This window comes from Triticum dicoccoides, chromosome 7A (genome assembly GCF_002162155.2).
Source record: "Triticum dicoccoides isolate Atlit2015 ecotype Zavitan chromosome 7A, WEW_v2.0, whole genome shotgun sequence".
Taxonomy (NCBI): domain Eukaryota; kingdom Viridiplantae; phylum Streptophyta; class Magnoliopsida; order Poales; family Poaceae; genus Triticum; species Triticum dicoccoides.
The window spans coordinates 733,399,015-733,420,432 of record NC_041392.1 but is presented as its reverse complement, the minus strand read 5'-3'; the positions used below and the strand labels follow the sequence as shown (position 1 = coordinate 733,420,432).

General features: G+C 51.3%; 1 protein-coding gene across 1 annotated transcript; it reads right to left on the bottom strand.

The window, feature by feature from the left end:
- Positions 1–16,801: 16,801 nt before the first annotated feature.
- On the bottom strand, positions 16,802–21,070 carry LOC119334097. The gene is made up of 4 exons (XM_037606753.1): positions 20,736–21,070; positions 20,141–20,264; positions 19,791–20,016; positions 16,802–17,082 (listed from the first exon to the last, which is right to left on the bottom strand). Exons 1-4 carry the CDS (start codon positions 21,068–21,070, stop codon positions 16,922–16,924), a joined length of 846 nt encoding a protein of 281 aa, XP_037462650.1. The 3' UTR covers positions 16,802–16,921.
- Positions 21,071–21,418: the final 348 nt, after the last annotated feature.

The window sequence follows — 21,418 nt, the reverse complement described above, 5'->3', positions numbered from 1 at the left end:
GGACGCCCCACCACAGGTGGCGCCCCTCGCTGTTCTTCAGGCCGCCGACTACCGCTGCGTCGTTGGTGGACGCCATCTGCTGCTGCTGACGGCGCTCGAAGTACGCCGCCCAAGCCGCATGGTTGTCGGCGTTGTACTGGGAGAGGGAGAGTTGGGCGTCGGTGAGGGAGGGCGGCTCCGTGTCGCACCCGCTGTCGTCCATCTTCTCCAGCTCGTTGGCACGCTCCAGGGCCTGCCGCTGCAACTCCGCAGGCGTTATGAACCATATCCCCAGCTCCCCCCTTTCCTTGATGGCATGGGTCGGGGCGCGCGGGACACGCGGGAGCCTCCTCCATGTCCCCGGCTTCCTCTTCCTTGCCGGCGCCGCCGACTTGCTCGACAACGACGCACCGGAGCCGCCCTCCATCGATTTGGACTAGGAATAGGTGATTCCTGTTGCCTAGGTTTTTGCCGAGAAGAGGTAGAGGTGCGTCGTCCCGAACCGCTCGCTATTCTTATGAGGCTTTCTTATTATTGTTGGGCTATATGTTGCGGACCAAAAGCAGTGACCGTCTCCGGAAATTACTGGAATCCGTATATCTCTGTAGAGTTTTATTATTATAGGACTATATATATAATACTCCTATGAATGAAGAAAATTAAAAAGAACATCCTGTCCTTTTGCCCGCTCCTCACACGTCCAATTTAATTATTATATTATTATAGGACTATATTATATTATCATTTTTTCTTCCCATCTCAGTTTTTGGAGCCTCTATTTGTCAGGTGCCTGAAAAAAAACAGTTCATCAAGTACATTTTTCATATGGACCGTCAGATCTTCATCCAACCGTCCAAAATAGATCGTGCTACTGTTCATCTTGTTCCTCCCTTCCTTCGTCCTCCTCCCGAACGCCCCCAGCCTACCCCGCCCGAACCACCAGCCTCCACCACTCGTGGCCGGTGGGTGCTACCACGCAGCACCTCGCCCTCCCCTCAACCTCCCCCCGCCGCCGTTGCTGTCCACCACTCCGGCCATCCCTCTAAGCCCCGATACCACCCATGAAAAATTCGGCAATCTCCTGCACCCCCACTTCTAAGATAGATAATGGGGTTGTGGCTTCCCCCTAAGATAGATAATGGGGCCATGACTTCACCCTAAGATGAGATGGCGGGTTTGTTCTTCTCCGATCCGGTGAGGTTGTTTCTTTTCTTGTGAGGTCTGGCCAAGAGGGAAGGAAGAAGGAAAAAAAGTGACTAGAGTGAAAAGGAATTTCAGGCACATGAGAAATAGAAAATTCGTTGTTTTTTTCCTAGGTTCTTTTTTTTTAAAGTGCCTCAGTCGGTCCATCTCTTATTTACCTACCAAATAAAAGTATATGGAAAAATCTAATATATAGCATGCGCACTTAGAGCATCTCCAGTCGTTGGCCCCCCAGGGGGCGCCTAAAATCGCCGCCTGGGGGTGAGCCGGCGCAAAAAATGGGCCTGGGGCGAGTTGGTCCCCAGTCGCCGGCCCCAGGGCTGCCCCAGGCGCGTTTAAAAAATAAAAAAGTATAGCAAATTTCGGCACAGCTTAGCTAAACACGACAAATTTCGGCCAACTTGGGCATATATTTGGACAAAGTTCGCCGATTTTCATTACATAGCAAATATATAATAAACTAATCTAAAAGAAACTGGTTGAACACCGAGTAGTCGCTGTCGTCGCCGCCATCCTCGTCGTCGGCCTTCTCCTCCTTGACGCGGGCGCCCCTGCTGGACCCGACGTCACCATGGCGAATTGGTGGCGGCGGCGGCGCGCCGTCATCGTTGCTGTCGTCAATGACGACGACTCCTCCTTTGTCGTGGCCCCGGCGGCGCTCCGCGAAGCGCTGCAGGGCGGCGCACTGGCGCTCCATCGCCATCTTGAGGGAGTCCTGGCGTGCCCATTCAAGGGTCGCGTCGTCGTTGCGCTCGACCTCGCCGTGCTCCGTCTTCACGGTGGCGAGCCCCCGCTCTGCCTTCACCGACGCGAGCCCCGACTCCGTCTTTGGCTTGACGAAGCGCGGAGGAGGAGTCGACGAGGAGGCGCGCCGGCCGCCCTCGTTGGTGACGATGCCGGTGCTGCGAGTGCGCAGGCCGAGCGGCGACTCCGCCGCGGGCTCGGCCTTGACTCCGAGCAGCGCCGGAGTGCGAGGAAGAGCGCGAGGAGGAGGAAGAAGAGGAGGAGCCGAACCTCCTTGGCGCCCATGGCCCGTCGCGTCGGTGGTGCGCCTGGGCGGCCGCCCTCGCCGGGGGTACGTCAATGGAGGGTCGTTGCCGCCCTCGAGGTGCGTCAGCACGCCCTTGAGTGTGCGGCCGGGGACGCCCCACCACAGGTGGCGCCCCTCGCTGTTCTTCAGGCCGCCGACTACCGCTGCGTCGTTGGTGGACGCCATCCGCTGCTGCTGACGGCGCTCGAAGTACGCCGCCCAAGCCGCATGGTTGTCGGCGTTGTACTGGGAGAGGGAGAGTTGGGCGTCGGTGAGGGAGGGCGGCTCCGTGTCGCACCCGCTGTCGTCCATCTTCTCCAGCTCGTTGGCACGCTCTAGGGCCTGCCGCTGCAACTCCGCAGGCGTTATGAACCATATCCCCAGCTCCCCCCTTTCCTTGATGGCATGGGTCGGGGCGCGCGGGACACGCGGGAGCCTCCTCCATGTCCCCGGCTTCCTCTTCCTTGCCGGCGCCGCCGACTTGCTCGACAACGACGCACCGGAGCCGCCCTCCATCGATTTGGACTAGGAATAGGTGATTCCTGTTGCCTAGGTTTTTGCCGAGAAGAGGGAGAGGTGCGCCGTCCCGAACCGCTCACTATTCTTATGAGGCTTTCTTATTATTGTTGGGCTATATGTTGCGGACCAAAAGCAGTGACCGTCTCCGGAAATTACTGGAATCCGTATATCTCTGTAGAGTTTTATTATTATAGGACTATATATATAATACTCCTATGAATGAAGAAAATTAAAAAGAACATCCTGTCCTTTTGCCCGCTCCTCACACGTCCAATTTAATTATTATATTATTATAGGACTATATTATATTATCATTTTTTCTTCCCATCTCAGTTTTTGGAGCCTCTATTTGTCAGGTGCCTGAAAAAAAACAGTTCATCAAGTACATTTTTCATATGGACCGTCAGATCTTCATCCAACCGTCCAAAATAGATCGTGCTACTGTTCATCTTGTTCCTCCCTTCCTTCGTCCTCCTCCCGAACGCCCCCAGCCTACCCCGCCCGAACCACCAGCCTCCACCACTCGTGGCCGGTGGGTGCTACCACGCAGCACCTCGCCCTCCCCTCAACCTCCCCCCGCCGTCGTTGCTGTCCACCACTCCGGCCATCCCTCTAAGCCCCGATACCACCCATGAAAAATTCGGCAATCTCCTGCACCCCCACTTCTAAGATAGATAATGGGGTTGTGGCTTCCCCCTAAGATAGATAATGGGGCCATGACTTCACCCTAAGATGAGATGGCGGGTTTGTTCTTCTCCGATCCGGTGAGGTTGTTTCTTTTCTTGTGAGGTCTGGCCAAGAGGGAAGGAAGAAGGAAAAAAAGTGACTAGAGTGAAAAGGAATTTCAGGCACCTGAGAAATAGAAAATTCGTTGTTTTTTTCCTAGGTTCTTTTTTTTAAAAGTGCCTCAGTCGATCCATCTCTTATTTACCTACCAAATAAAAGTATATGGAAAAATCTAATATATAGCATGCGCACTTAGAGCATCTCCAGTCGTTGGCCCCCCAGGGGGCGCCTAAAATCGACGCCTGGGGGTGAGCCGGCGCAAAAAATGGGCCTGGGGGCGAGTTGGTCCCCAGTCGCCGGCCCCAGGGCTGCCCCCAGGCGCGTTTAAAAAAAAAAAGTATAGCAAATTTCGGCACAGTTTAGCTAAACACGACAAATTTCGGCCAACTTGGGCATATATTTGGACAAAGTTCGCCGATTTTCATTACATAGAAAATATATAATAAACTAATCTAAAAGAAACTGGTTGAACACCGAGTAGTCGCTGTCGTCGCCGCCATCCTCGTCGTCGGCCTTCTCCTCCTTGACGCGGGCGCCCCTGCTGGACCCGACGTCACCATGGCGAATTGGTGGCGGCGGCGGCGCGCCGTCATCGTTGCTGTCGTCGATGACGACGACTCCTCCTTTGTCGTGGCCCCGGCGGCGCTCCGCGAAGCGCTGTAGGGCGGCGCACTGGCGCTCCATCGCCATCTTGAGGGAGTCCTGGCGTGCCCATTCAAGGGTCGCGTCGTCGTTGCGCTCGACCTCGCCGTGATCCGTCTTCACGGTGACGAGCCCCCGCTCTGCCTTCACCGACGCGAGCCCCGACTCCGTCTTTGTCTTGACGAAGCGCGGAGGAGGAGTCGACGAGGAGGCGCGCCGGCCGCCCTCGTTGGTGACGATGCCGGTGCTGCGAGTGCGCAGGCCGAGCGGCGACTCCGCCGCGGGCTCGGCCTTGACTCCGAGCAGCGCCGGAGTGCGAGGAAGAGCGCGAGGAGGAGGAAGAAGAGGAGGAGCCGAACCTCCTTGGCGCCCATGGCCCGTCGCGTCGGTGGTGCGCCTGGGCGGCCGCCCTCGCCGGGGGTACGTCAATGGCGGGTCGTTGGCGCCCTCGAGGTGCGTCAGCACGCCCTTGAGTGTGCGGCCGGAGACGCCCCACCACAGGTGGCGCCCCTCGCTGTTCTTCAGGCCGCCGACCACCGCTGCGTCGTTGGTGGACGCCATCCGCTGCTGCTGACGGCGCTCGAAGTACGCCGCCCAAGCCGCATGGTTGTCGGTGTTGTACTGGCAGAGGGAGAGTTGGGCGTCGGTGAGGGAGGGCGGCTCCGTGTCGCACCCGCTGTCGTCCATCTTCTCCAGCTCGTTGGCACGCTCCAGGGCCTGCCGCTGCAACTCCGCAGGCGTTATGAACCATATCCCCAGCTCCCCCCTTTCCTTGATGGCATGGGTCGGGGCGCGCGGGACACGCGGGAGCCTCCTCCATGTCCCCGGCTTCCTCTTCCTTGCCGGCACCGCCGACTTGCTCGACAACGACGCACCGGAGCCGCCCTCCATCGATTTGGACTAGGAATAGGTGATTCCTGTTGCCTAGGTTTTTGCCGAGAAGAGGGAGAGGTGCGCCGTCCCGAACCGCTCGCTATTCTTATGAGGCTTTCTTATTATTGTTGGGCTATATGTTGCGGACCAAAAGCAGTGACCGTCTCCGGAAATTACTGGAATCCGTATATCTCTGTAGAGTTTTATTATTATAGGACTATATATATAATACTCCTATGAATGAAGAAAATTAAAAAGAACATCCTGTCCTTTTGCCCGCTCCTCACACGTCCAATTTAATTATTATATTATTATAGGACTATATTATATTATCATTTTTTCTTCCCATCTCAGTTTTTGGAGCCTCTATTTGTCAGGTGCCTGAAAAAAAACAGTTCATCAAGTACATTTTTCATATGGACCGTCAGATCTTCATCCAACCGTCCAAAATAGATCGTGCTACTATTCATCTTGTTCCTCCCTTCCTTCGTCCTCCTCCCGAACGCCCCCAGCCTACCCCGCCCGAACCACCAGCCTCCACCACTCGTGGCCGGTGGGTGCTACCACGCAGCACCTCGCCCTCCCCTCAACCTCCCCCCGTCGCCGTTGCTGTCCACCACTCCGGCCATCCCTCTAAGCCCCGATACCACCCATGAAAAATTCGGCAATCTCCTGCACCCCCACTTCTAAGATAGATAATGGGGTTGTGGCTTCCCCCTAAGATAGATAATGGGGCCATGACTTCACCCTAAGATGAGATGGCGGGTTTGTTCTTCTCCGATCCGGTGAGGTTGTTTCTTTTCTTGTGAGGTCTGGCCAAGAGGGGAGGAAGAAGGAAAAAAAGTGACTAGAGTGAAAAGGAATTTCAGGCACATGAGAAATAGAAAATTCGTTGTTTTTTTCCTAGGTTCTTTTTTTTAAAAGTGCCTCAGTTGGTCCATCTCTTATTTACCTACCAAATAAAAGTATATGGAAAAATCTAATATATAGCATGCGCACTTAGAGCATCTCCAGTCGTTGGCCCCCCAGGGGGCGCCTAAAATCGCCGCCTGGGGGTGAGCCGGCGCAAAAAATGGGCCTGGGGCGAGTTGGTCCCCAGTCGCCGGCCCCAGGGCTGCCCCCAGGCGCGTTTAAAAAATAAAAAAGTATAGCAAATTTCGGCACAGTTTAGCTAAACACGACAAATTTCGGCCAACTTGGGCATATATTTGGACAAAGTTCGCCGATTTTCATTACATAGCAAATATATAATAAACTAATCTAAAAAAAACTGGTTGAACACCGAGTAGTCGCTGTCGTCGCCGCCATCCTCGTCGTCGGCCTTCTCCTCCTTGACGCGGGCGCCCCTGCTGGACCTGACGTCACCATGGCGAATTGGTGGCGGCGGCGGCGCGCCGTCATCGTTGCTGTCGTCGATGACGACGACTCCTCCTTTGTCGTGGCCCCGGCGGCGCTCCGCGAAGCGCTGCAGGGCGGCGCACTGGCGCTCCATCGCCATCTTGAGGGAGTCCTGGCGTGCCCATTCAAGGGTCGCGTCGTCGTTGCGCTCGACCTCGCCGTGCTCCGTCTTCACGGTGGCGAGCCCCCGCTCTGCCTTCACCGACGCGAGCCCCGACTCCGTCTTTGGCTTGACGAAGCGCGGAGGAGGAGTCGACGAGGAGGCGCGCCGGCCGCCCTCGTTGGTGACGATGCCGGTGCTGCGAGTGCGCAGGCCGAGCGGCGACTCCGCCGCGGGCTCGGCCTTGACTCCGAGCAGCGCCGGAGTGCGAGGAAGAGCGCGAGGAGGAGGAAGAAGAGGAGGAGCCGAACCTCCTTGGCGCCCATGGCCCGTCGCGTCGGTGGTGCGCCTGGGCGGCCGCCCTCGCCGGGGGTACGTCAATGGCGGGTCGTTGCCGCCCTCGAGGTGCGTCAGCACGCCCTTGAGTGTGCGGCCGGGGACGCCCCACCACAGGTGGCGCCCCTCGCTGTTCTTCAGGCCGCCGACCACCGTTGCGTCGTTGGTGGACGCCATCCGCTGCTGCTGACGGCGCTCGAAGTACGCCGCCCAAGCCGCATGGTTGTCGGCGTTGTACTGGGAGAGGGAGAGTTGGGCGTCGGTGAGGGAGGGCGGCTCCATGTCGCACCCGCTGTCGTCCATCTTCTCCAGCTCGTTGGCACGCTCCAGGGCCTGCCGCTGCAACTCCGCAGGCGTTATGAACCATATCCCCAGCTCCCCCCTTTCCTTGATGGCATGGGTCGGGGCACGCGGGACACGCGGGAGCCTCCTTCATGTCCCCGGCTTCCTCTTCCTTGCCGGCACCGCCGACTTGCTCGACAACGACGCACCGGAGCCGCCCTCCATCGATTTGGACTAGGAATAGGTGATTCCTGTTGCCTAGGTTTTTGCCGAGAAGAGGGAGAGGTGCGCCGTCCCGAACCGCTCGCTATTCTTATGAGGCTTTCTTATTATTGTTGGGCTATATGTTGCGGACCAAAAGCAGTGACCGTCTCCGGAAATTACTGGAATCCGTATATCTCTGTAGAGTTTTATTATTATAGGACTATATATATAATACTCCTATGAATGAAGAAAATTAAAAAGAACATCCTGTCCTTTTGCCCGCTCCTCACACGTCCAATTTAATTATTATATTATTATAGGACTATATTATATTATCATTTTTTCTTCCCATCTCAGTTTTTGGAGCCTCTATTTGTCAGGTGCCTGAAAAAAAACAGTTCATCAAGTACATTTTTCATATGGACCGTCAGATCTTCATCCAACCGTCCAAAATAGATCGTGCTACTGTTCATCTTGTTCCTCCCTTCCTTCGTCCTCCTCCCGAACGCCCCCAGCCTACCCCGCCCGAACCACCAGCCTCCACCACTCGTGGCCGGTGGGTGCTACCACGCAGCACCTCGCCCTCCCCTCAACCTCCCCCCGCCGCCGTTGCTGTCCACCACTCCGGCCATCCCTCTAAGCCCCGATACCACCCATGAAAAATTCGGCAATCTCCTGCACCCCCACTTCTAAGATAGATAATGGGGTTGTGGCTTCCCCCTAAGATAGATAATGGGGCCATGACTTCACCCTAAGATGAGATGGCGGGTTTGTTCTTCTCCGATCCGGTGAGGTTGTTTCTTTTCTTGTGAGGTCTGGCCAAGAGGGAAGGAAGAAGGAAAAAAAGTGACTAGAGTGAAAAGGAATTTCAGGCACCTGAGAAATAGAAAATTCGTTGTTTTTTTCCTAGGTTCTTTTTTTTTAAAAGTGCCTCAGTCGGTCCATCTCTTATTTACCTACCAAATAAAAGTATATGGAAAAATCTAATATATAGCATGCGCACTTAGAGCATCTCCAGTCGTTGGCCCCCCAGGGGGCGCCTAAAATCGCCGCCTGGGGGTGAGCCGGCGCAAAAAATGGGCCTGGGGCGAGTTGGTCCCCAGTCGCCGGCCCCAGGGCTGCCCCCAGGCGCGTTTAAAAAATAAAAAAGTATAGCAAATTTCGGCACAGTTTAGCTAAACACGACAAATTTCGGCCAACTTGGGCATATATTTGGACAAAGTTCGCCGATTTTCATTACATAGCAAATATATAATAAACTAATCTAAAAGAAACTGGTTGAACACCGAGTAGTCGCTGTCGTCGCCGCCATCCTCGTCGTCGGCCTTCTCCTCCTTGACGCGGGCGCCCCTGCTGGACCCGACGTCACCATGGCGAATTGGTGGCGGCGGCGGCGCGCCGTCATCGTTGCTGTCGTCGATGACGACGACTCCTCCTTTGTCGTGGCCCCGGCGGCGCTCCGCGAAGCGCTGCAGGGCGGCGCACTGGCGCTCCATCGCCATCTTGAGGGAGTCCTGGCGTGCCCATTCAAGGGTCGCGTCGTCGTTGTGCTCGACCTCGCCGTGCTCCGTCTTCACGGTGGCGAGCCCCCGCTCTGCCTTCACCGACGCGAGCCCCGACTCCGTCTTTGGCTTGACGAAGCGCGGAGGAGGAGTCGACGAGGAGGCGCGCCGGCCGCCCTCGTTGGTGACGATGCCGGTGCTGCGAGTGCGCAGGCCGAGCGGCGACTCCGCCGCGGGCTCGGCCTTGACTCCGAGCAGCGCCGGAGTGCGAGGAAGAGCGCGAGGAGGAGGAAGAAGAGGAGGAGCCGAACCTCCTTGGCGCCCATGGCCCGTCGCGTCGGTGGTGCGCCTGGGCGGCCGCCCTCGCCGGGGGTACGTCAATGGCGGGTCGTTGCCGCCCTCGAGGTGCGTCAGCACGCCCTTGAGTGTGCGGCCGGGGACGCCCCACCACAGGTGGCGCCCCTCGCTGTTCTTCAGGCCGCCGACCACCGCTGCGTCGTTGTTTGACGCCATCCGCTGCTGCTGACGGCGCTCGAAGTACGCCGCCCAAGCCGCATGGTTGTCGGCGTTGTACTGGGAGAGGGAGAGTTGGGCGTCGGTGAGGGAGGCGCGCACGACGTCGACCTCCTCGGCAAAGTAGGCGGGTTTGGCCACGGCGTCGGGCAACGGGGGAATGGGCACTCCCTGTTGCTGAGCCTCCAGCCCGTTGGCCGCCGCCTCGACTCCGGGGAAACGCTCGGCCATCGGGGAGGGGAGGGAGAGGGGAGGGGCTCGGCGGCGGCGCTCGGGAGAGGTATAGCTCGGCGGCGAGGGCTGGGCTGGTGTGGCCACAGGCGAGCGAGGCCACCGGCTTATATAGCCGCGTCGCGCCCGTGTGTACGCGTGCGAGGGAGGGTAGGCGTCGGCGCGCCATCCCGTGACGCGCCGCCCGTGAGGAATCAATAGTAAGGCTGATCGGCGGCGGCAGCCTTGCCATTGATTCCCCGCGGGAACCGAGGCGTTGGGGGAAGACGAGGCGCGGTGTCGCTGACGCGGCTGGCCCGCGGCTTTTTCGCGTCAAAACCACTCGCCCCGGCGTTCCCAGCGCGCCGGGTTCGGTCTGGGTCCGCCGGCGCTGATTTCGGGCCAGGCCGGCGAAAATCGGGCTTCTGGGGACGCGACTGGGCCGTTTATTCAGCGTCGGCGCGAAAACATCGCTTGGGGAGGCCTTCCTGGGACGCGGCTGGAGATGCTCTTAGTTGTTCCCGTATAGCGGTTTATGGAGATTCGAGCGTGCTTGATCCCACGGTGGAGACGTGCATGCGTCCCATCTGGACTGGGATCAGGTGACTTGCCTCCTGGCAGTCACGCTGTAACATGCGGCTGTAAATCCAACGTTTATTATTGATCCAACGTACAGCAACGGTTGAAGGCCAAAGACGGTCCAGACTTCAGCGATTTAAGCCACATGATTGGAACCCTGTCTGTTGTGTACAGGTTTTCAACACCTCTGCATGCATCGTCTAAACCTACGAATCTGCTATTAAGTCAAGCATAAATTAATCTCTACAATAAAAGAACAAAAACTCAGCAAGATCAAGCACACAAAGCTACATATATTTTTCTTTTACCAAGCTACATAAATTTTTTCCTTTGCCATATAAATACATTTGCTATTAAAGACATCTCCAACGCCGACCCTTGAAACAGACAAATATTAATTATTTTGTCCACTGACTGGTTTGGACCAGTACGCAGACACTAATTCAGAATCAAATTCGTTACATTTTTTATATATTTCTTTTTTTTGCGGGTGACATTTTTGATATATTTCAACTAAAAAACACCTAAGTTAACTTAATCTAAATCTTCGCCAGCCGTCGTGAGCCCCCAAAAGTGTCCGACAAGTCCTTGTTGTTCACCACCGTGTGTCCGTGTCCATGTAGGGCGGCCGTGAGCCCTAGAAAGTGAAGGTGCAATAGTTGGCAAGAAAAAGTAGGACATGGGTCATGAGCGAACAATGCGCAATGGTCCTGACACCCATAAAGCCCCGTTGTATGCCTCCAGTTTGCGACGGAACGGACGACCGGACTGATCCACGCACGGATGAGATACCTTGTTAGATAGAAAATTACGTTCGGACCACTCGGTACAGACGGATGCAGGAGGTTTAAGGGCCCGGGTTGAAGATGCCCTAAGCCAACTACGAATCAATCTCTATAAAAATCAAAAGAACAAAAACTCAGCCAGATCAAGCACGCACCGGTCTGCAATGGCAAGAGTAAACTGTACAGCTAGATCCCAGACTGCCTCCTTCGTCTCATGCGCCGAGTGCTCAATAGCAAGCCAGAGCGCCTTGGCATTCTTCCGTCGGAGATAGCGAGCGTTCGTCTTTGCCATCGTGAGGGACCGGCGGTAGACCCATGCGGGGAGAGACGCGTCCTCGTCGGGTTCCGCCTCCATCCCAGGCGGCGGCGCGCGCACTGCTTCGCCGCGTGCACGCTGCCTCTTGCCGCCGCGCCTTCGATTTTGGAGTGCGTGTGCGGGCCAACGGCGCGAGCACTAGCACCCACAGCTGCCTGCGTGGAGGAGCGGCCGGCGTGGGGAAGAGATGGCGCGAGGCGGTGCGGACGATGTTGTCCCGGCGTCGCTGCGCGTGGGCCGGGAAGTTCCAGCTCCAGCGTTCGCGCTGCGCCGACGCTCCTTATTCGGAGTTGCCGCCGGTTGTCGGGGGTTAGGTGCGACATATGCCAAATGATGGCTTATCATGGTGGAAGCGAGTAGAGCGTCGCCGGTGCCCGGAAGCGGGATTAGGTGTAGACACGAACGCCGGCGTACTTTACCCAGGTTCGGGGCTCTCCTAGGAGATAACACCCATAGTCCTGCTCCGCGGGCTCTCCGCATGATCACTAAGGCAAAGTGAGTACAAGGGTGCTCCTCGAGCTGTATGTTGGAGGTAGGAGAAGGCAAGGCTAGCTTTCTCCTTCCTATATCTCTGGTCTAGTTCTAATGGGTCCGAACCCTTTGCATGGGTGTCCTGGGGGGTTTATATAGGCCTACCCCCCAGGGGTACAAGGATAATATGACTGGGCGCAGGCCCAGCCGTCAGTCTCTTCGGCCGCCGACTGCTGGGGCCCGCCGATCGGGCCCCCCGCCGACTGGTCTGGTACGGAGCCGACAGGCCGTACCCGCCGCTTGGGGGTCTTGCCGGCTGCTGATCACTGTAGCCGCGCTTCTAATGACGCAGGCTTGGTTGAAGGATCATGGCTACAGCACCGCCGTCATGGCGGGCGATTACTGTAGCCACTCCCCGTCTTGTCTGGTTAATGGCGCGTGGGGCCCGTGGGATGAGCAAGCCGACTCCTAAGGGCCGACTCCCATCGGGTCCGATTGATAGGGCTCTTCGTCGTCTTCTGGACTCTCGCTGACTAGTGGGGCCCGTCGTCCTTGGGCCGTACAGACAGGCCGTCGCGGGAGCAGGACTCCGCCTGCCAGTGATGATATTAGGGCTGGCATGGCAACAGTGCCGCGCCGGGCGGGGCTCCTCGTCGGCACAACGCACTGTGGCCGCGCCAGCCCCTAGGAAGGGGAGGGGATGGGCTGCACTGTAGCCATCCCCTGTCCCATCCCCCTCGGTGTGGGTACGAGCTTTCGAAGGGGCCACAGGCCGACTCCTCGGAGTCGGCTTCTCTAGAAGCCGCCTGGCAGGAGTCGGCTTGTCTTGACCTCGCCTTCTGGACTCGGTCGTCTACGGGCAGCCGACTATTTCTCCAGCCGGCTTCCAGAAGGCGGCTCTTTACCTTGGCATCCTGAGGGGCGCGGTCAGCCCCATGTCTTGAAAGGTTATGGGCGTCGGGTTAGCCTACCCGTGGTCCATTACTCCGACACCGGTCTTTAACTTCGACCGCTCCAGCGCAATGCGGAGAGCCATCTCCTCCTCGTAGTCGAGCTCGGAGCCGGAGTCGATTTTTGTTTGACCGGTCACTGACCGGACGGCCTGCCCGGGCGTTTATCCATGGTTCGGGAGGTCCGATTGGGTTGATTTTTTTTTTGATCGGTCAGTGACCGGACAAGCTGCCCGGGCGTTTGAGACGCGTATGAGAGCCCGGCTGTAGATGCTCTTAATTTCTACAAAAATCAATAGAACAAGAGGAGTTTTTGTTGTTTTGAATTTTATAAAGATTGATGTGTGCTTGATCTGGCTGAGTTTTTGTTCTTTCTTTTTGTAGAGATTGATTTATGGTTGCCTTAAAAGCAGATTCATAGGTTTAGACGGATGCCAGAGGTGTTGCAAACCAGTACAAAACAGACAGGATTCCAATAACGTGGCTTAAATCGCTGAAGTCTGGGCCGTCTTTTGCCTTCAACCGTTGCTGTACGTTGGATCAATAATGAACGTTGGATTCACGGCAAAAACGACAAATTTAACCTGTGGACAAAAAGAATTCACAAAGTGAACTGCCTTTAAAAAAATTCACTCCGCTGACCTTTTCGTGTAGCGCCCGACAGTTAGGCGTCACACTACACTGTGTAGCGCCTGACAGACAGGCGCTACACATCTGGCTAGCATCGTACTCTAGAATACCTAAAAATTGCTAAGTCAATGTGCAACGCCTAAGAGCTAGGCGCTGCACTACTTACATGTACGCACCGGTGCAGAGGGTGTAACGTAGATAGATGAATTAGAATCAAATTATATAGCAAATGCCACTAGTGGTAAAGAGAGGGCAGAAACATCCGAGAGTTAATGAAACCCAAGAAAGATGTTGCAGCGCCGTACATGAGAGGGGAGCAGACATCTACTGAAGAAACAAGAAAAAAATAAAATAAACCTCATCCAGCCTAGCCGGCTAGCATACTATAGCAGCTAGCAGTAGACCATACTATAGCAGCTAGCAGTAGACCATACTATACAATCACTGACAAAAGCCGAGCATCCCGTAGCAGCGGCAGGCCTGTCTCTGCCACGGTACAGAAAACTAAAACGCGGCACGGATAATGCAAATAGTGCAGCGCCTAATGTATAGGCGCTACACTATATAGCGTAGCGCCTAACTCTTAGGCGTTGCACACTGACTTAACAATTTTTAGACAATTCGGAATGCGACGTTAGACAGGTGTGTAGCGCCTGTCAGTTAGGCGCTGCACAATATAGTGTGACGCCTGACTGTCGGGCGCCATACTAAAGGATCAGTGGAGTGAAATTTTTTCAAACACAGTTTATTTTGTGAATTCTTTTCGTTCATAGGTCAAATTTGTCGTTTTTGTCTGGATTCACAGCCGCATGTTACAGCGCGACTGCCAAGAGGCAAGTCACCTGATCCCAGTCCATCCCATCTAGGCATCTCGTGTGGATCCATTTATTAGCAGAGGGTCACCCACAAAAAAAATAGTAGAGGGAATCATGTGCTGCTAGCCTACCGGGTACAACTGGTGCAAAGTTTCTAAAATGCTTTTCTTCAGCAGTAACAAGGGGAATATTAGATATTGCCACCAACTTCCACAATGATTTGTTCAAACTAGAAAATAGAGGAGGCTTTAAGATTAATAGAGATTTCTTTAGTGGTGAAGAAAAAGCCACCGATGTATAAAACTCCTTACTGTAAGCTAACTTCACTGAAAGGAAGTTAAAACCATAGTAATGGATTCTTATGCTGATGGAGCCCCATGCCCAAATGGATTGTATGTTTTATTGAGAATTCCGGGAACTGACGAAGTCAGATTTAATGGCACTTTTCTGTGACTTCTGTTTAGGGAAGCTAGATATCTTTAGGTTGAACTTTGATATCCTGACTTTAATTAATTCCTAAGGAAATGGATGCAAGTATTATGAAAAAGTTCAGGCATATTTTCTTACTCGGTTGTAGTTTAAAGATCTTTAGTAAAGTGCTTACTAATAGACTAGTTGCTATTCTTGTACACCTCAAATCTAGTAACCAAATTGCTTTCATCAAAGGGAGATATATCCTGAAAAATGTGGTTAAAACCCATGACGTTTATATTCTATGCATAGTGATTAAACAAGATTATGAGAAAGCTTTTGATATGATTAATCTTGACCTCCTTGTTGAAATCTTAGAATTAAGAGGCTTTGGTAGTGCCTGGCTGAGCTGGATAGCCAAGATAACCCATGGTGGTTCTGTGGCTTTCAAACTTAATAAATCCATTGGAGATATCTTTGTTGCTATCAAAGGTCTTAGACAGGGTGACCCCATCTTTGCCTTCTCTTTAACTTAGTCGTAGATACAATTACTAGGACATTAAGTAAAGCAACTTTTGCTAACCTGATTAGTGGGATATTCCCATCTTTCCGTCCTGATTGGGTGATTTGTTTGTAATATGCAGATGACATCACTATTTTTTCTGAATTTAACCTAGATAAAGGCAACAACCTTCAGTTTGTCCTCAAGGATGAAAACTAATTACAACAAGAGTGAGATCGGTCCCTATAGGTCTACCTCAAGAAGACAATGCTCCATTTCTAGAATTTTTTGGGTGTCCTATAGGAGCATTCCCCAATAAATATTTAGGTCTACCTCTACATTATGAAAAATTGAGAGAGAGGATATCTAACCCTTGACTGATAAGATCCTGAAAAGGATTGTACGCTGGAGGGGTAAGCATCTTTCTTGTAGAGGTAGGCTAATTCTCTCAACCTTGAATGGCCAGCATTCTTATGTATCTTTCTTCTGTCCATTTTCAAGTTCCCTAAATGGGCTCTAGACCTAATTAATACTCAAATGGACAACTGTTTGTTGAATGACTTTGAGGGAATGATGAAACTACATCTTCCCAATTGGAGCATGGTATGCATGAAAAAATTTGATGTGCTAGGAATTTGTAACCTTAAGGAAGTGATCACATGCCTTGTTGGATCTTGGATCAAGAGGTATGTGCATGGAGATGATAAACTCTAGAAATTGTGATAGATAGCAACTATTCCATTAGTGCTCCTTACATTTTTCCTAGTTCTTCTATTGACTCTCCATTTTCTAGAGAGGAGACTATTATGTTTGGATATAGGTGGGTAGCTGGAGATGGAGCTAAGATATTGAATGGAGTGTAGTTCTTCATCGCATTAAAAAACTCACAAACCTTCCTCCAATAATCCGCCCATCTTTGCTCCACACTGGCAACTAGATCAAAGCTCACCTCCAACCATGTGAAGCATAACAATCAGTTCTCCTTCACCGTGTTTATGTGGCTCTCTTCACTTTCTAGATTCCGTACACATCGAGCGCCGACCAATTTTTGACCACTTCAGACTATTGACATGCATTGATCATAGACATCAACACCTCTTCTGCCATCGAGCTGGTTGTCATTCCACCAATCTGATTGTGTCCATCCACGGAGCTGGTGCGTTACTAAGGTGACAGTTGCCTGATGAGCGGCGAGGACTCAACGATGTTAGTCGGAGTTGTGGACGATAGTGAACTATGACAATGGATCAAACTAGGAGACCTGGGCAAAATGATTGGTCGATAATGTTTTGCAGGCTATATGTGCTTTTGCTCGCGTTGCCGCACCTGCAATTTAGGCATTATACGTTGTATAAACTTTGAGTTCGGCCCGGCGGGCAATGGCACCTCGACGATAGGCGGAAGAATATGTGGGATTATTTGCAACAGCGGTTGTGGTCGAGTTAGGTGGGGTGGCGGCATAAGGTCTAAGAGCGGGGAGAGCAAGTGGAGGAGGGGTGCAATGGCGGATGAGGAGGGGTCAGGATGTGATTAGAGGGTGGGAATGGGTTTTTTTAGACTGATGTGGCGTACGGTCAAGATTTTGTGAGTACGTATTCTCATCCATTCGGGGCAAGACTGGGTGGTATTTAACAATTTGGACTGTCCAGACCAAAATGGGGAAGCAAGTTGTGTTGCATTGTCGGTCTCGACATTTGTGGGATGAATGTGGGAGACCGTTTGATTTGCCCTGACCCCTAAATTGTAGGCATGCGAACATCAAACCTACCAATAATTTACACCATCACACCACATATAACAATAATATTAAACATCTAGACTTTAGTCATGCAAACATCACAGCTAATGGTAATTTTAACACTCTAAGCTGGTACCACTTCACATCTTAGGTTGCAGAATAGTAGGGCATCCTCGTGCTATTATGCCCTCCAATGAACATATCTCCTTTCGGATGCTTTAGACTGCTGTGACATGCGTGGCATCGCTCGTAGTCCATGACGCCCCTCATCCTGTGATTAATCTTCCGACGTATTTCATGGCATCCACCTGCAAAGCAAACAAAAGTAAAGCAGGCACATTATATTTTGAATAAAATACAAAATAATAAATATTACATTCATGTGCAAATGCACGTATATACTCCAAGGTATATGGTAATATAGCACAAGGTTTATGTATGAATAAGAGTGGTCTCCATGTATCACTTCAACACATGCAGCAGACCTAGATTAGCAAGCAAAGGGTGCAAATATAGCAGCACTACCAAGAAAATAGATATCAACCATTGTTTGCATGGCACCCTACCGATATTCTATATCTGCATTCATTCTAGGTACAACCTAAGATACAACCCAAGAGCCCAAGGCTCCCAAGGTCACGACATTACCACAATGGATGTACATTGGCATCCTACTAGTACAAATGCCCATGCGTTGCAACGGGCGATAAAATTAAATGAGAATTGGGAACTAAATTATCAAACAACTCGAGGTAATTTCCTCAAATACCTCTGACTCTTTCACTGCTTAGGGGTGAGATGATCCACAACGCATGTCAAATACAATGTGCTCTTGATACAGTGAACTACCAAAAACTTCATGAAGCACATGAGAAATAAATTAATAGTACAAACTACTTTTAAATTAGGACGTGAGTGACATGTAAAAGTTGTGCCTCCAAACACTGCATGTATCGAAGATCTGCACTAATTCATCCACTATTGCAAGCACTCATGAGTACTCACCTAGCATACCTACAAGCATCTACATGATCACCAACTATACAGATATGAGTTTGGAACTTTGGGCTACTTGGTAGTGTAGTCTGTGCTAACCAAATACTCCCTCCATTCGGAATTACTCGTCCAAGAAATGAATGTATCTAGATGTATTTTAGTTGTAGATACATCCATTTTTGTGACAAGTAATTCCGAACAGAGGGAGTACAAAATTAAGAGATATGCTGCAATACTGTGTTCTGGTCACCAATCTACATCAGGTATTGCATGTTCTGTCCACCAATTGTACAATATACTATTATGCCTCTAGATCAACCATGAATGTATGCGGAAAATGCATCTATGGAGGGTACAGGCATGTTATGAGTAGAGTTATATATGAACTCATTTTTTCCCTTTCCGCCAAAAAAAAGAACTCATTTTTTCCCCTTAGGAAAAAAGATAAGTTAAATATTAAATCCAAACTAAGGGATAAACTGTAGGAAGCAACTCTTGTAGAATTCTTGATTCCCTAGAAAAAATAACATACAACAGTTGCTAATGTTACTGTCAGTCATATACGTGAATGTATCTCTGATGCATAGCACTATAATTCAAGACCTTTAATCTTTGTCCTGGAGAATATGTTGCTTCGCATGGATCTCTCCAGCAAGAAACATTGCTATATCATTAAGGTTAATTAGTGCCAATAAATACGTTCAAAAAAGATTAGTACGGGCTAATACATCAGACCAAATTGAGATACAGTCAAGTAGCCAAAGCGAGTTGGGGAAGAAGAGGGGTTGCAGACATACTTAAAGCAATGAACTGTAGGTTGCTAGAGAAGCAAAAAATCATGATTTCAAGCCTGCTTGTCCAGGTAGCTCAAGTGTAAAATCGGCTGACGAAGTTCCGGCAAACTATGTAGTACTATCGGACGCCCGCTTGTTTTCTAGTCGAGCCTCTTTTTATTGCAGGCTTGCGAATTGCAATGCAATTTAGCTCAATTTCTAGTCGAGCCTCTTTTTATTGCGGGAATTCTTTGTGGAATCTGGATCGGGGCATCCATGGCTCTGCATTGGAGTAGTTCTCCTACGTGGATCTGATCCAAAACCGACACGGCGCTGGAGAGAAGGCAGCGGCAGCGGTGCCGTAAGCACGTCGTACGCCGTGCGTTATCTCCTCAACCGAGCGATGAAGTGTCCTCGGCGCAATATGGGCTGGCAACTAAAATAGATATATTGGCCGTCCGTCCCAGTTTCCTTTCACGTACGCCCTCAGCAGTTAGTTTTTCGTTTCCTTTGCACATGGGCCGGCCGGCCCGATTTCCTTTGCACGCATGTCTGCAGCCTTTTGTTTCTCGTTTTCTATGCACGTACGTTATACATACGTTCCTCAAACCGAACCAAACCAGAAAATAGCATACGTAAAAATCATCAAAAAGCAGGACAAAACAAAAGAGGAACCAAACCAAGAATACCTATTTTCTTTAATAGTAGGTATATTTGTTGTTCCATAATATTGTGATCTTTCTCATACATGTCCATGATTAAATTGGATACACGAGAAACAACCACATTGGAAGCAGCTTCTCAGTGACTGATTTAGGAAATGTGCATCTTTCCTCGTAGTAGGATCAGGGTAACGAATGGGAAAGACTTCATTATATTTCTTACCGTGAATATGGCTTATCGCTCCTGCTGAGCCAATACTATATGAAGACATCTGTTTTTTCATAATTATTATTTCTATGCTATATGTTTACTATGCATTCAACAAGGTCATAGCAGCCAAGGCGATCTATAATATCTACTATTACCAAGCACCAATTAATTGTGAAGGACCTAGAGTCACTAACATTTTCTTGGTCCCTAGTAGTGTGACCAAGTAAGGGTTGGTACCTAATGATGGGAGCTTTAACCACCAACAGCACCATGTTAGTTGCTAAATACATCTAGCGAGTGGTGACAATACAAAACTAGCAACCAATATTTAGGTACAGTGCCAGAATACATAATAAGATATCCAGAAAACATACCATAACAGGGAACATCATCAATAGTTGAGACATGCAGCACACGCATAGGCTCGGTATCCTCCTCCATCTGGAGCTCCGGAATGAGCATGAGCTCAGCGAAGAACAACCTCTTCGTAGGGTCATTAGTCTTCTGGGGAATGGCGGTGAAGTTGACATGACCATATGTCGTCCCACACGCCTCAGAAAAGCAGTTAGATGTCAAGGCCTCCGCAAGGTCAAACTTGTGCTGGTTGTTGAAAATTGATTAAGGAAGATCTTTTTAGTGCATCAAAGGGTAGAATTATATAGGAGATTGGTGTTCTCAAAAGAAAAAATATTAGATTGACAAGTTGTGCATGCAAGGCATATACCTCGGTCTTTCTGGCATTGTAATGTGCCAAAGCAAGGCAAGCAAAGTGTTTTAGTTGTGCTCCATGAGTGGGGTTACGATGAGTGAAGCGTGCTTCCATGTCCTCGGCGGTCAGATACTCTTCCCTGCAGGCGAAGTAAGCTAATTAGCGCTTATTTATCACATTAGCTGGATAAAATTGTGTCATCTCTTTAGTAGCTCCATGTTTGATCGATAATTTACATAGCCTTTGTCGTTCTAGATAACACAGATAGATACATAGGTGTTCAAACATGGTAGAAAAACACAAACCATTTAAGTCTCGGTCTTTTATTAGTAGAACATCGACAAGGAAGAAAAAAAAATGAAAAGAAAATAACTTTTTAGGAGTACTTTTGAAGATCCTAATTAAAAACCAATCTTTGATTGCAATTTTTGTTGGTAGCTGACCAAGCGGACCAAAACCAATCTGGATTCTAACATCACACATATCTGCCATGCACAAACCAATTTGCCGCTGCCAACCATGGTCGTGTTTCTACTGCATGCATACTTTAACTGCATGTTCATTAACCAGTGGTGGATAAGGGAGCAAGTCAAAAAGTGAGTATCCCTACTCTGTGTCGCTGGGCTTGGGGTTGTAGTTGATGACTATATGCTCCGGCCAGCCCTCGGCGAGCTTGCGGTACCAGCGGACATGCTCCTCCTTGAACGCCTTGAAGGCGATCTTGGCATCGTCCGTGTCGCACCCGCTGTCGTCCATCTTCTCCAGCTCCTCGGCGCGCGCCAGGTGCTGCCGCTTCAGCTCCTCATGCGTTATGGAACCCAACTTCATCCTGACCTCCACTTCCAGCGGCAGGGTGCGCGGGAGCCTTCTCCATGTCCCGGGCTTCCTCTTCCTCGCCGGCGCCGCCGGCTCGCTCGACGACGAACCACTACAGCCGCCCTCCATCGGTTTGGACTTGGAATCGGTGATTTCTGCTGTCTAGGGTTTATCAGAGACGAGAGGAAGGCGCAAATCCTATAAAGCGCTTTACGCACCAGTTAACGTAATATCGGGACGCGGCGCACAGTAGCGAACCACTTGGGCCGGCCCATGTATAGGCACGTACGAGGGAGGATAGCGGTTTTTGCACTGTAGCGATGGTGGATCAGCTGATTGATATGGAAAACTGGACATGGAGGCGGGATTTGATCCGGTATGTGTTTGCTGCACCCGATGCTGATGCCATTTTAAATATCCCATTGCGTGTGGGCGGTGGTGATGATTTCCTAGCTTGGGCTCATGAGCGGAGTGGAA

Coding starts and splice junctions, on each gene's coding strand:
- LOC119334097 (XM_037606753.1), bottom strand. CDS start 21,070: ATGGAGGGCGGCTGTAGTGGTTCGTCGTCGAGCGAGCCGGCGGCGCCG. Junction 20,265..20,735: donor CCCAAGCCCAGCGACACAGA/GTAGGGATACTC, acceptor CTTCGCCTGCAG/GGAAGAGTATCTGACCGCCG. Junction 20,017..20,140: donor ACAATGCCAGAAAGACCGAG/GTATATGCCTTG, acceptor TTCAACAACCAG/CACAAGTTTGACCTTGCGGA.